The 11,456-nt window shown below is 40.9% G+C and overlaps 1 protein-coding gene across 1 annotated transcript; it reads right to left on the bottom strand.

Annotated features, from left to right (window-relative positions):
* Nucleotides 1-1,944: 1,944 nt before the first annotated feature.
* On the bottom strand, nucleotides 1,945-11,420 carry taf7 (TAF7 RNA polymerase II, TATA box binding protein (TBP)-associated factor). Its single transcript, XM_082508225.1, has 12 exons — nucleotides 11,255-11,420; nucleotides 9,796-9,872; nucleotides 9,622-9,700; nucleotides 9,264-9,397; nucleotides 8,960-9,080; nucleotides 8,758-8,816; nucleotides 8,166-8,238; nucleotides 7,026-7,139; nucleotides 4,679-4,873; nucleotides 3,274-3,386; nucleotides 2,608-2,667; nucleotides 1,945-2,214 (listed from the first exon to the last, which is right to left on the bottom strand). Exons 1-12 carry the CDS (start codon nucleotides 11,271-11,273, stop codon nucleotides 2,170-2,172), a joined length of 1,089 nt encoding a protein of 362 aa, XP_082364351.1. The 5' UTR covers nucleotides 11,274-11,420; the 3' UTR covers nucleotides 1,945-2,169.
* Nucleotides 11,421-11,456: the final 36 nt, after the last annotated feature.

Below are 11,456 nucleotides of genomic sequence, written 5' to 3'. Positions count from 1 at the left end.
CAATTCCAGTGACATTAAAGGTATACGTAAACTATCCTGGCATGACTTAAACCCAAATCCCTCAGTGGAAAGTACAGTGGGGCAAAAAAGTATTTAGTCAGCCACCGATTGTGCAAGTTCCCCCACTTAAAATGATGACAGAGGTCAGTAATTTGCACCAGAGGTACACTTCAACTGTGAGAGACAGAATGTGAAAAAAAAAATCCATGAATCCACATGGTAGGATTTGTAAAGAATTTATTCGTAAATTAGGGTGGAAAATAAGTATTTGGTCACCTCAAACATGGAAAATCTCTGGCTCTCACAGACCTGTAACGTCTTCTGTAAGAAGCTTTTCTGTCCCCCACTCGTTACCTGTATGAATGGCACCTGTTTGAACTCATCATCTGTATAAAAGACACCTGTCCACAGCCTCAAACAGTCAGACTCCAAACTCCGCCATGGCCAAGACCAAAGAGCTTTCGAAGGACACCAGGAAAAGTATTGTAGACCTGCACCAGACTGGGAAGAGTGAATCTACAATAGGCAAGCAGCTTGGTGTGAAAAAATCAACTGTGGGAGCAATCATCAGAAAATGGAAGACATACAAGACCACTGATAATCTCCCTCGATCTGGGGCTCCACGCAAGATCTCATCCCGTGGGGTCAAAATGATCATGAGAACGGTGAGCAAAGATCCCAGAACCACACGGGGGGACCTGGTGAATGACCTGCAGAGAGCTGGGACCAAAGTAACAAAGGTCACCATCAGTAACACACTACAACGGCAGGGAATCAAATCCCGCAGTGCCAGACGTGTTCCGCTGCTGAAGCCAGTGCATGTCCAGGCCTGTCTGAAGTTTGCCAGAGAGCACATGGATGATACAGCAGAGGATTGGGAGAATGTCATGTGGTCAGATGAAACCAAAGTAGAACTTTTTGGTATAAACTCAACTCGTCGTGTTTGGAGGAAGAAGAATACTGAGTTGCATCCCAAGAACACCATACCTACTGTGAAGCATGGGGGTGGAAACATCATGCTATGGGGCTGTTTTTCTGCCAAGGGGACAGGACGACTGATCCGTGTTAAGGACAGAATGAATGGGGCCATGTATCGTGAGATTTTGAGCCAAAACCTCCTTCCATCAGTGAGAACTTTGAAGATGAAACGAGGCTGGGTCTTCCAACATGACAATGATCCAAAACACACCGCCCGGGCAACAAAGGAGTGGCTCCGTAAGAAGCATTTGAAAGTCCTGGAGTGGCCTAGCCAGTCTCCAGACCTCAATCCCATAGAAAATCTGTGGCGGGAGTTGAAAGTCCGTGTTGCTCGGCGACAGCCCCAAAACATCACTGCTCTCGAGAAGATCTGCATGGAGGAATGGGCCAAAATACCAGCTACTGTGTGTGCAAACCTGGTAAAGACCTATAGTAAACGTTTGACCTCTGTTATTGCCAACAAAGGTTATGTTACAAAGTATTGAGTTGTATTTTTGTTATTGACCAAATACTTCTTTTCCACCCTGATTTACGAATAAATTCTTTACAAATCCTACCATGTGGATTCATGGATTTTTTTTTTTTCACATTCTGTCTCTCACAGTTGAAGTGTACCTCTGGTGCAAATTACTGACCTCTCATTTTAGGTGGGGGAACTTGCACAATCGGTGGCTGACTAAATACTTTTTTGCCCCACTGTATATTACATAAAAGTTAAGCAGTAAGAGCTGTTTGCAGTAGAGCTCCAAACAGCTCTAAGCTGCCAAATCAGGTGTGTTTGAACCAAAATCCACCACGACCATGCTGATCATTAGTACCAATGATGTAGGAATATATAAACAAAAATAAATACATTTTGTAACTTTATTTTTCTGACGGGTAATAAAATAAATGTTGACCTGCAGTAAACATTGGCTAGAGACAATTTGTCTTTAAGACAATAAACACCCAGACAACATTAACCACTGAGGTGGAACAGTTTAATCACACAGTAACTACAAACGCATTTTGTCAACTTAAAAACACAAACTTTGAGTGAACCAATCTGTGTGCTGTGTAATAGGAAAATCACAAATTTAAAGGAATGACACAGCAACTTCCAATAAAAATTCTCTTCTCCCTGGATGAAGGCTTTTCTCCTCCTTGTCTTTCCTGTATGCCAGAAGATGACATGTGACTGCCCCCTGGTGGTCACTTCTCTATCAGTGAGTCCAGCTGCTCCTGCAGGGAGGCCAGCTGTTGAAGCAGAAAATAGAGGGCGTGATTGATGCCCAGCAGCACCGTGGTGTAATTGGAGGGTAAGTGGATGATGATTAACATGTCTTTTCACATTAATTTGCTGCAGTCATTTGTCAATACAAACAACGACCCTAGACAGTGGGTGGCCACTATGCCATAGCTACAAAAAGGACTCCCCTGGTAGCTGCTGTCAAATTAAATTGCGCTTGATTGGTTTTCAACTTTGCTATTAGGCATGAAAAATGTTGGGTTGAAAAAGAATAGCAAACACAACACCATCCGCCGACATGATATTTGACATTCATTCAAGAGAAATTCATGCAAAGTGCTGAAGGCTGTAGAAAGCTCACAGTGAGCACTGATCCTTGGCTTTTACAAAAAGGTTCTTACCTGCTCCATCTCCCGCTCCTCCTGCTGAATAATCTCATCCAACAAGGCTTGGAAACGGTTCTGTAAGAGCAGAGAGGCAAACAAGGTTTGTTTGAGTCGACATGCTGAGCCTCATTAAATTGTGATGGCTTTAATTAAATGTGTGTTGGCCTGGGCTGCTCGTGTCAGTATCTCCTCTCTGACAGAAAGGCCACTTGGAATGCCAGTCAGAGGCAGCTGACCTTTTCCATGTGACTGTGATAATAACGACTGGAGATGGGGCTCTGACGGTCCCAAAACACTGAGCAATGAGAGCGTTAAATGGCAACGTAGGAAGGGTCGTGTTTGCTCATGTTTCACTCATTGTAAATTCTCCACTAAAGAGTGCTGGGCATAAGAATGAACTTTCAGCTCCTTTTTTGTGCATGGAAAAACCTACAGAGAAAAAGGCTAGCAGCAGAGATGCAAGATTCTGGGTTTTAAAATAACCATTTAAAAAAATAATGTCCTCCAACAATGTGTGAAATCAGCTGTTATTTAGGTTTCCCGCCACCTTTGAGAGAATCTATGCTGCATGAACAATTTTGCCTCCAAGCTCATCTGCATGTTCTTGTTTACGTCTCTGTACATGCAGACCTAGTTTTTGGATGAACGGGTGAAAAAAGTGTGAGTGTTTTCAGTGCTTACTTTGAGGGCCTGGTTTTCCACTTTCATGATGAGCTCCTCCTGCTGTTTCTTGCGGGCACGAGTTTCCTGAAGCTTGGCCTTAATGTTGTTGATCTGCACCTGGTACTCCATAACTGCAGGACACAGTGGGAGGTTCATGTGTGAGGGCTGTCATAAAAACACTTATGTGCTGCAAAGAGGAGGCAAAAAAGGTTGGAGGGCGAAGATGATGTGACATAATTTGAGACACTACACTTGCCACTGGGACAAGATATGCAGCTTAGCTTGCTGAACCATAAGGATGCTTCCAGTTCAGTTTGACAAATTATCCATAATGGGAACAATCAGTTGACTTAAAAGGACACGAATCAGCAGGATGCAGTTCTATAAAGACACAACTAAATCAGTCTGCTTTGTGCACCACACAGAGTTCTCATCAAATCCACCATGTCTCACAGAAACCCGTGGCTCCACCACCAATCAACCATCTTATAACTAATTGTATCCATTCACCGTTTTCCCCTGGCTCCAAATTCTGACAAAGCTGTTGTAATGCAAACTATCTAACAATAAGGAGGCCATGTGAATCCATTCATTCAACTTTTACAGCTATGCATGGATGCCATCATCATGCATGGCCTGGCTCCAACATATTGAGAAGGGCTCCGCCAAGATGCTACAGTTGAGCTGGCCAGCAGTGCTGCCTGACTGACAGTTCTATGTATCTAGCTAAGGAGGTATTGTGCTGTCAAACTGGACAGCTCCCTGAGCCTCCTGCTGAGCCACAACACCTGTCAGACTGGTTAGTTGAAGAGGAGAGCTGAGAGCTGTCAGAATGAGCATCTCTGTGGGTGAGGGCGCAGCACGTGTATTTAAGTAAGGCTATTTATTTGAATGTGTGTGATGAGCTAGAAAATTCCACTTCGATTAAAAGTTCAGACACCTTGCTCAGGTTATTTTTGACCTCTACTTCGACAAGTATCTCTGGGCAGCCAAGCCCACTTTCTTGGCTGTGACTGCTGCAACTGAAAAATGAACAACTGTTGGTATACAGAGGAAGTCGGCTAAGAGAAAGAGAATTATCTCTGTGGTGTAAACTGCAAGCACGGCATGAAAGATTGCATAATTCTAATGCGGCACTTACTTCACATCCACCTGGGTGCACACACACACACACTCTCTTTACTGCATAATGTATAAAGAATCACATATAATAATCACATCTATCTCTCCTGTGTTTAGTTGTTAAGTTGTTTTCATAAAATAAAAAAAATAAAAAATCTGATTAGGGATGCTGGTGAGAGATTTTTAACAACAAAATGTAATTTATATCAGTTGGACTGCAGCTAGTGATGATTTTATTTATGAGTTAATGCAGCAATGAAAACTATATACGATGACTTGTATATAGTTTTCTGCCTCATACCTATCTGGTTGTTTCTATCACTTTCATTCTGTGCAGAATCGGACTCATTAAGTTTGTCCTGAAGCTGCTGGACCAGATCATCCTCTGTGTCCATGATATTCAGGTCCTCATCTTCATGCCGGTCCCCTTCGTCCTCCTCGTCCTCACTTGAACTGCTGATGTCATTGAAGATCTCCCTCAGTTCATCATGCTGGACTGGTGACGCAGAAAGCACATTAGCGTTAGAAACGCAAACACAAAGATGGAAACAGCGAGAATTTAGAGCACTTGCTCTGGGATTAATCTAGGTCACAGAGCCAACAGTCTACTGGAGCTTTAAAACTGGGCTTATATGACAGGAAGGAATAAATGTGGAGTCCAAACAACCAGCCTGCTCTTCTCTTACATGGCAAAAATAACTCTGCTCCAACACTTGGCAGTACAGTAGAAGTCACTCAAGCATGAACCACTAGATAGTTTAGCCACATACCTCAAGGTATGGGAAGGAATGAAAGGAGGAAATAAAATGAAATGAGGTAAAAAGGTTAGGGAAATGTTTTGTTCATAATTGCTTGTTACAGCAGCACTAATTTGTTCATGACTGTTTTATGAACAATCTGATTAGCTTTATGGATAGATCATTTCGTATGCATGTGTAGGGCTGTTCGATATAACGATATATATCGGATGACGATATAAAAACATCTATCGTTTCATTTTACGCTATCGTTTGTTTCGTGGTGTCGCAAAATAAACTGTTTACGGCAATATTTTTTCATCGTTTTGATGTTACTGTAGTGGCTATATTCATTTCTTAAAGTTCTCTCTTTCTCTTAAGCTGGGCAGACACTGTGCGATTTTTTTCAGTCGCGTTATTCAGCTCCTGCTCAAACTGTACGATTGACTTGCAGGGGTTAGAAGTTGGTAGGTCATGATGCAGGGTGTCACATTATACAGCCGATGCTGTGATGCGACCCGAGTGCTCACACTGTGCGTCCATAAAAATGAAGGTTATAACAGAAAATCTGACGCTCGCTCTCCCTCTCCGTCTTTCACTCACAAAAACACGCACAGCACCACCATCAACTTTGCTAAATTGCTAATGAAAAACATTGATCAGGCAGCTGTGATTGAGCAGCAATGTCCATCCAACTATTTTCATGGTTGTTGTGGTTATGATCATTTTGTGAGGCCATAGTTCTACAAGTTGTGCCTCCATCGCTTGTGTCCAGATCACACGCTGCACTGCTGTGCTACTCCGTCTTTTTCACCAACATTTATGTGTTTGCGCGTGCACAGTGTGAGCAGCTACGGCGACACCCTCACGACGGTCGTGAGGATTTCAAACCTCTTTGAAATCCTCACGACCAAGCGATTGATGATCGGGAGCTGGTCGTGAGGTGTTAATCGCTTCTCGTTATCCCACGTATACTACACGATGCACGATGAAGGGCCAAAATCGGGGCGATCACTAAAACGGTCGCACGACTGAAAAATCGGCTCAAAATGGGCCAAAAATCGCACAGTGTGAGCCCAGCTTTATATTTAATATAACCACACCACGAACGATTTTATGCGTTGTCATTAGCAACAACGACAGTAAAACCATCGCGTGTCCGCTTGTTTATTTTCCACATAAACCTTTCACAATAAAGCTCAAGATCCTGTTGAGACTTTTCAAAATAAACCGAATCACGTGAAAGAGTATGCAGTGTTTACGAATGGGAAGCAAAAAAGAGCTGCCAGGTGCTAAAAAACAAACAAACCTTAGACTCAAACGTTAGAACAGGCTTTTCCCCGCAGCACGCTGTGTAATAAATACTCACAAAGAAAACGGCGGCCGTTACAACTTATGTCTAAAAATGTATAATTTCATGCATCGGTTAAAACACTCGACTCCAGGTACACGAGCTGGAAACACTTCACGCAAGTCGAGCTGCCCGAGATTCACAGAATTTACAGAAACTGTTACATTTTTGTGATTTATATCATTATCGGGACGATACATGTCTTATATCGGGATATGAGATTTTGGTCATATTGCACAGCCCTATGCATGTGTACATATGTCTCTTCCAGAGTAAAGAAAAGTTTAGGAATTGCATCCTAATTACACGATGTGTTCACTAGTATTCTGAGTCTTAATGATTCAGATAACCATTTTTAAATGTTCATCCCAATTATAATGCTATTATTAAAAAAACTAAATCAATCAAGCTTTATTGCGCGTGTTCATATAGGTCAGCTAAAAGGCCTGGGTAGCAGAACATGTTCTCTTTTTTAGCTGAATTGAGAAGCTGGCTGAGCATTATAACAGAGTGTACCACATCTTATTTCACACGACTTTTTAAAATTAAGTTTTATTTACCAGAGGACCCATGACCCATCTTGTGTCCTGAGGTCCCAGGTGAGGAATCCAGGTTGGCCAGAGAGCTGTGTTGATCTGCTTCCTTGGACTCATCCTCTGCGATAACCTCCCATCCTGATAACTAGGTTAAGGGTTGGCACACCTTCTGCAGATTCCTTTAACCTTCAGAGGGCCTAAACTAAAGTAAAAGACTTGTGGTCTTTTGAATAATCCTACTTCAAAAAAAGACCTGAAGGGTCAAATTAGATGCAGAGAAACTGTCTCAGTTTTAACATTCATTAGTGCCATGTTTATCTCCCCAGCTGTATGCAAGCACTAAAATTAAAATAAGAATCTTTGCTTCACTGTGACCAACTAAGCAATGATAATCATCAGTCCATCTCAATTAACACACAGCAAGCAGCCACTCAAGGCAGCCTCGCTATGCTCTTATTCTGTCAGGCAAGTTTAGGGTTTCATTAAAGCACTAATAGCTTCCTCGCACAGTGCATATCTCTCGCAAAGGCATCAGGGAAAGTCAAATCAGGTGAACCATGTAACCATGCAGGAGTCAGGAAAGCCACTTGGGCCTAACTTCAACATATTTTACATGGTAAATTAAACAGAGATTATGTTTGACCTAAAAGACAAAGAGTGGTAATTATGTGACGCTTCTGAAAAACTGACTAGATTTCACGTTACAAGTAATGGCCAGCTGATTCTGCCTTACTCTGAAGTACTTTTAAAGATGTAATACACACTATTGTTTTGATGGTTTATATACACCATAGGTGTCAAACTCTGGCCCGCGGGCCAAATTTGGCCCGCAGCCTAATTACATTTGGCCCGCAAAGCCATGCCAAATTACTATTAGAGCTGGCCTACTGGTATTATACAGCTAATATATATATATTGTTTAGTATTAAGCTTTGCTTGTTCCATATTCAGTTTTTCAGCAAAATGTGTTTGAGTCCATAAGAAAAGATTAATTCTTATATCTGGAGGAATAAATATATTTCAATAAATATTAACGTTAGCCCGCGACTTTGTTCCAGTTTTGAATTTTGGCCCACTGTGTATTTGAGTTTGACACCCCTGATATACACCGTTACTATTGTCCTAAGATGGACGTGCAGAATGTTTAGGTGTCAAAAAGGATACGGACGCTGACAGCGTCAGCATCTGTGCTCAGCAATCTCTTCACTTCCTTTTCCACATCAGGAGATTCAATGTACTGCAAGAGACAGAGAGATCGAGTTACTTGTAGTATTAGCTGCATCTCTCTTGCCTTATCTTACACACACACACACACACACACACACACACACACACACACACACACACACACACACACACACACACACCAAGGTAGCAGCTGGCCACATGCCAGGAAGTACATTAGCGATTAAAAACAGAAGGGGCCAAATCAATATGGCTCAGCTCTGCACCTTCAGGAAGATTTATTCAGAAGACAAAGTAGACAAAGTGTAGTGCTCCAGCTCCACTCGCTTTCACTTTGATCAAAGCAATAGTGAAATGGCTTTTTTGCATGCCTTTGGGGGAATCTAAGATGGAAAGGCTTTATTTATATGTAAATCTTAGTTTTCACTTTTACCATAGTTCCTGTTTTATGAAATGTAAATGTCTTGTTGGAAGAGAGCCTAGGAAAAAGATGGATCATCAAACGAGATGCTAAGGAGATGGATGGGACACGGGAGGGGATTGCTGTAGGGAAAATGAAAAATGTCAGAACCTTTTTTTTCGCAGTCTTCCGAAATCTCCTCTTGCGCGTGTTCTTCAGAGGGCAGGTGACTAAAGAGCAAAACAATGGGATTAGCGAAGCCAAAAATCAGTCCACAACCCAAGGAGGGGACATTATGTTTCCTGAACTGCTGATATGCCAAGTTTTCAATATAAACAAGTCAAAAAGCTGCTGTCTGTATATAATTACTTACTGCCGTGATTCCAAACAAATTTCTTGTCCTTGTCTTTATCCTTCTTTTTGGTCTTGGGGTCAGTGCCAGTTGGCTCTTCCAAAGGGGGGTAAAGGTCTCCATCTAGTGTACACACGAGCATCTAACCCGTGGATGGGAAAAATGAATGCAAAATACCATGCTGATTAATCTGTACTGCACTGCACTGTAACTGGGGAAAATAAATTTACATAACACGTATCTAAAATCCAAAATGTACTTTTATTTTAAACCAATAAAATAATGGAAAACTGTAAAAATTATTTATTTCCAGTCTCTTGCTTACCTGGCAGACATCTGCGGTCTTGTAAAACGTCTTCTTGTCCACCGTTTTGAGTGACTCAATCATGCAGGGGAGATCAACCAGTTTGCAGGCCAAAGGAACACGGTCTACTCTAACTATGCCATGACGGCCATCAGCTACAAATAAGAGGGACAAATGACTGTTAAGGGGACATGTGGGTGACAATTCTTTAACTAGATCCATTAGTATGCTACAATCATTGTTACATTTAAATAACAAAAAGAATGAAACTGGTATAGAAATATGTACAACGTTCAAAATTCTGGACCCGACTGTAAATGAATAACAAGACAGGGAGACAGCGTTAATTAAACCAGTGCCAAGATTGTGAGCAGCTTACGGTGCAACTCAATGGTGAGTCTGTCCTTCATGTTCATACTGCTAGACTGTGCAATCCTTCTTACTGTTGAGGCATACTCCTGCAAAAGAAAGAAAAATGAAGCCAGATCATATTGGTGGTGATAAAACTGGATTTCCATCAAACAATGAATTTCTGCAAGTGCAAAAGTCTCACCGAAGGAAGCCTGAGGACAAACTGGCTCTCCAGCTCATAAGGGGCATCCTCCTTACTCTTGGAACCGACCTTCCCAACTAAAATCAAAACACATCACCATAATGAAAGTGTTAAAATATGTCTTGCTTGCTATATGCTGACAAACTACAAAGTTTGTCATTCTACTTTAACATTAAAATATACAGTACATTATGGAACTCATTTTTCCTATTTTGAAGTAAGAAGTAATATAGTATCTAATATCTTAATCTCTGGCTCTCTTCCACTGTCTTTTTTTCACAGTGTCAGATGGACGCCACTCCTGAAGCCTGATTCTGCTGGAGGTTTCTTCCTGTTAAAAAGGAGTTTTTCCTTTGTCTTCTCACTGAATGCTTACTCATAGCATTCCGTTTGATTGCTGTGGGTTTCTCTGTATTATTGTAGGGTCTTTACCTTACAATATAAAACTCCTTGAGGCAACTGTTGTTGTGATTTGGCGCTATACAAATGAAAGTCAGTTCAATTGAATCATTGGCTGGACGGACTCGTCTGTGGACCATTTAAAGCATTTTCAGTACCTTAGCTGGGCATTTTCTCTTACATACATTATATCTCAGGGGCAAAAACTACACTCCACCACATTTTTTGACAGCTTTAATTACTGATCACTTTATAGTCTTTCATGTTCTTCCCGTGGAAAGAAATCTCCAAGTTTGGTGATTTTATATGCATTATTTTACTTTGAGTGTTCTTTGTTTTGCTTTTTTTTAAACTTGTGGAAAATTGTCTTTAATGGTGTCAGGTTTTCACTGGGCAGCAACACTAGAAATACACACTAGTGTACAAACACTCGTATATAAACACTAACTACTATCTTAAGTACCTACAACAGTAAAGTTTATTTCAGTGCTGACAAAAAAGGAAATTATAATGTAATAAGCTAAAAATGTAAATAGCCAAACCATTTTTATTTCTCACAGTGCATAAATGCAAACCAACAAACGTTATTATTAGTTCAATATAACATTTAGTTTATTATATTATACTATGAATGAATAAATGAACGAAAAAATAACCAACGTTCCAACCAAATGTACTCTGAATCTCTTTTCAAATTCTATCACGAATGTCTTTACATCAAAAGTAAAACACAGATAATTACAGCTAATTAAGGTTACTTGTGCATCTTACATTAATGACGTCTACCACACTGTGGAACAATAACACTATAGGAGATTATACACAATGTTCAAAAGACAGGAACGATAAACGCTAATTTGCGAACACAGTTGTTAAAATTTGCCACCGACAACATGTTTTGTTTCATCATCACCATTATTGTTACTATCATTGAGTTATATCAGCTTCATCTTAATAACCGACAACGAAAAGTGTTTCCTTACCTCGCAAAAGTGGAGGCTACGAGGCTAACAGCTAGTTATCTTTAGCATAAGGATAAGGGCAGAGGATTTTAACGTACCTTTCAGTTTAGATGTCATCGTCGTTTAGAAGTTTAGATGGTGCAGCTGTATAAATATATTTCAATGCTAAACACGCATAAACATGACGATTCTGACTGACAAAAACGAGACTTCTTAGCTACACAGTGATAGCATAATCACGAGCGAAAACAAGAGTGTTGCTTAGGGCTTTGCTACTTTCAATACCTCCTCGGAAATTTG

Source organism: Aulonocara stuartgranti (assembly GCF_965226115.1).
Source record: "Aulonocara stuartgranti genome assembly, chromosome: 2".
In the NCBI taxonomy this organism is placed as follows: Eukaryota; Metazoa; Chordata; class Actinopteri; order Cichliformes; family Cichlidae; genus Aulonocara; species Aulonocara stuartgranti.
Note: the sequence above shows the minus strand (reverse complement) of the source record. Positions and strands in the feature narration are given on the sequence as shown.

Coding starts and splice junctions, on each gene's coding strand:
- taf7 (XM_082508225.1), bottom strand. Junction 9,701..9,795: donor TTGTCCTCAGGCTTCCTTCG/GTGAGACTTTTG, acceptor TTTCTTTTGCAG/GAGTATGCCTCAACAGTAAG. Junction 8,817..8,959: donor ATTTGTTTGGAATCACGGCA/GTAAGTAATTAT, acceptor TTTGCTCTTTAG/TCACCTGCCCTCTGAAGAAC.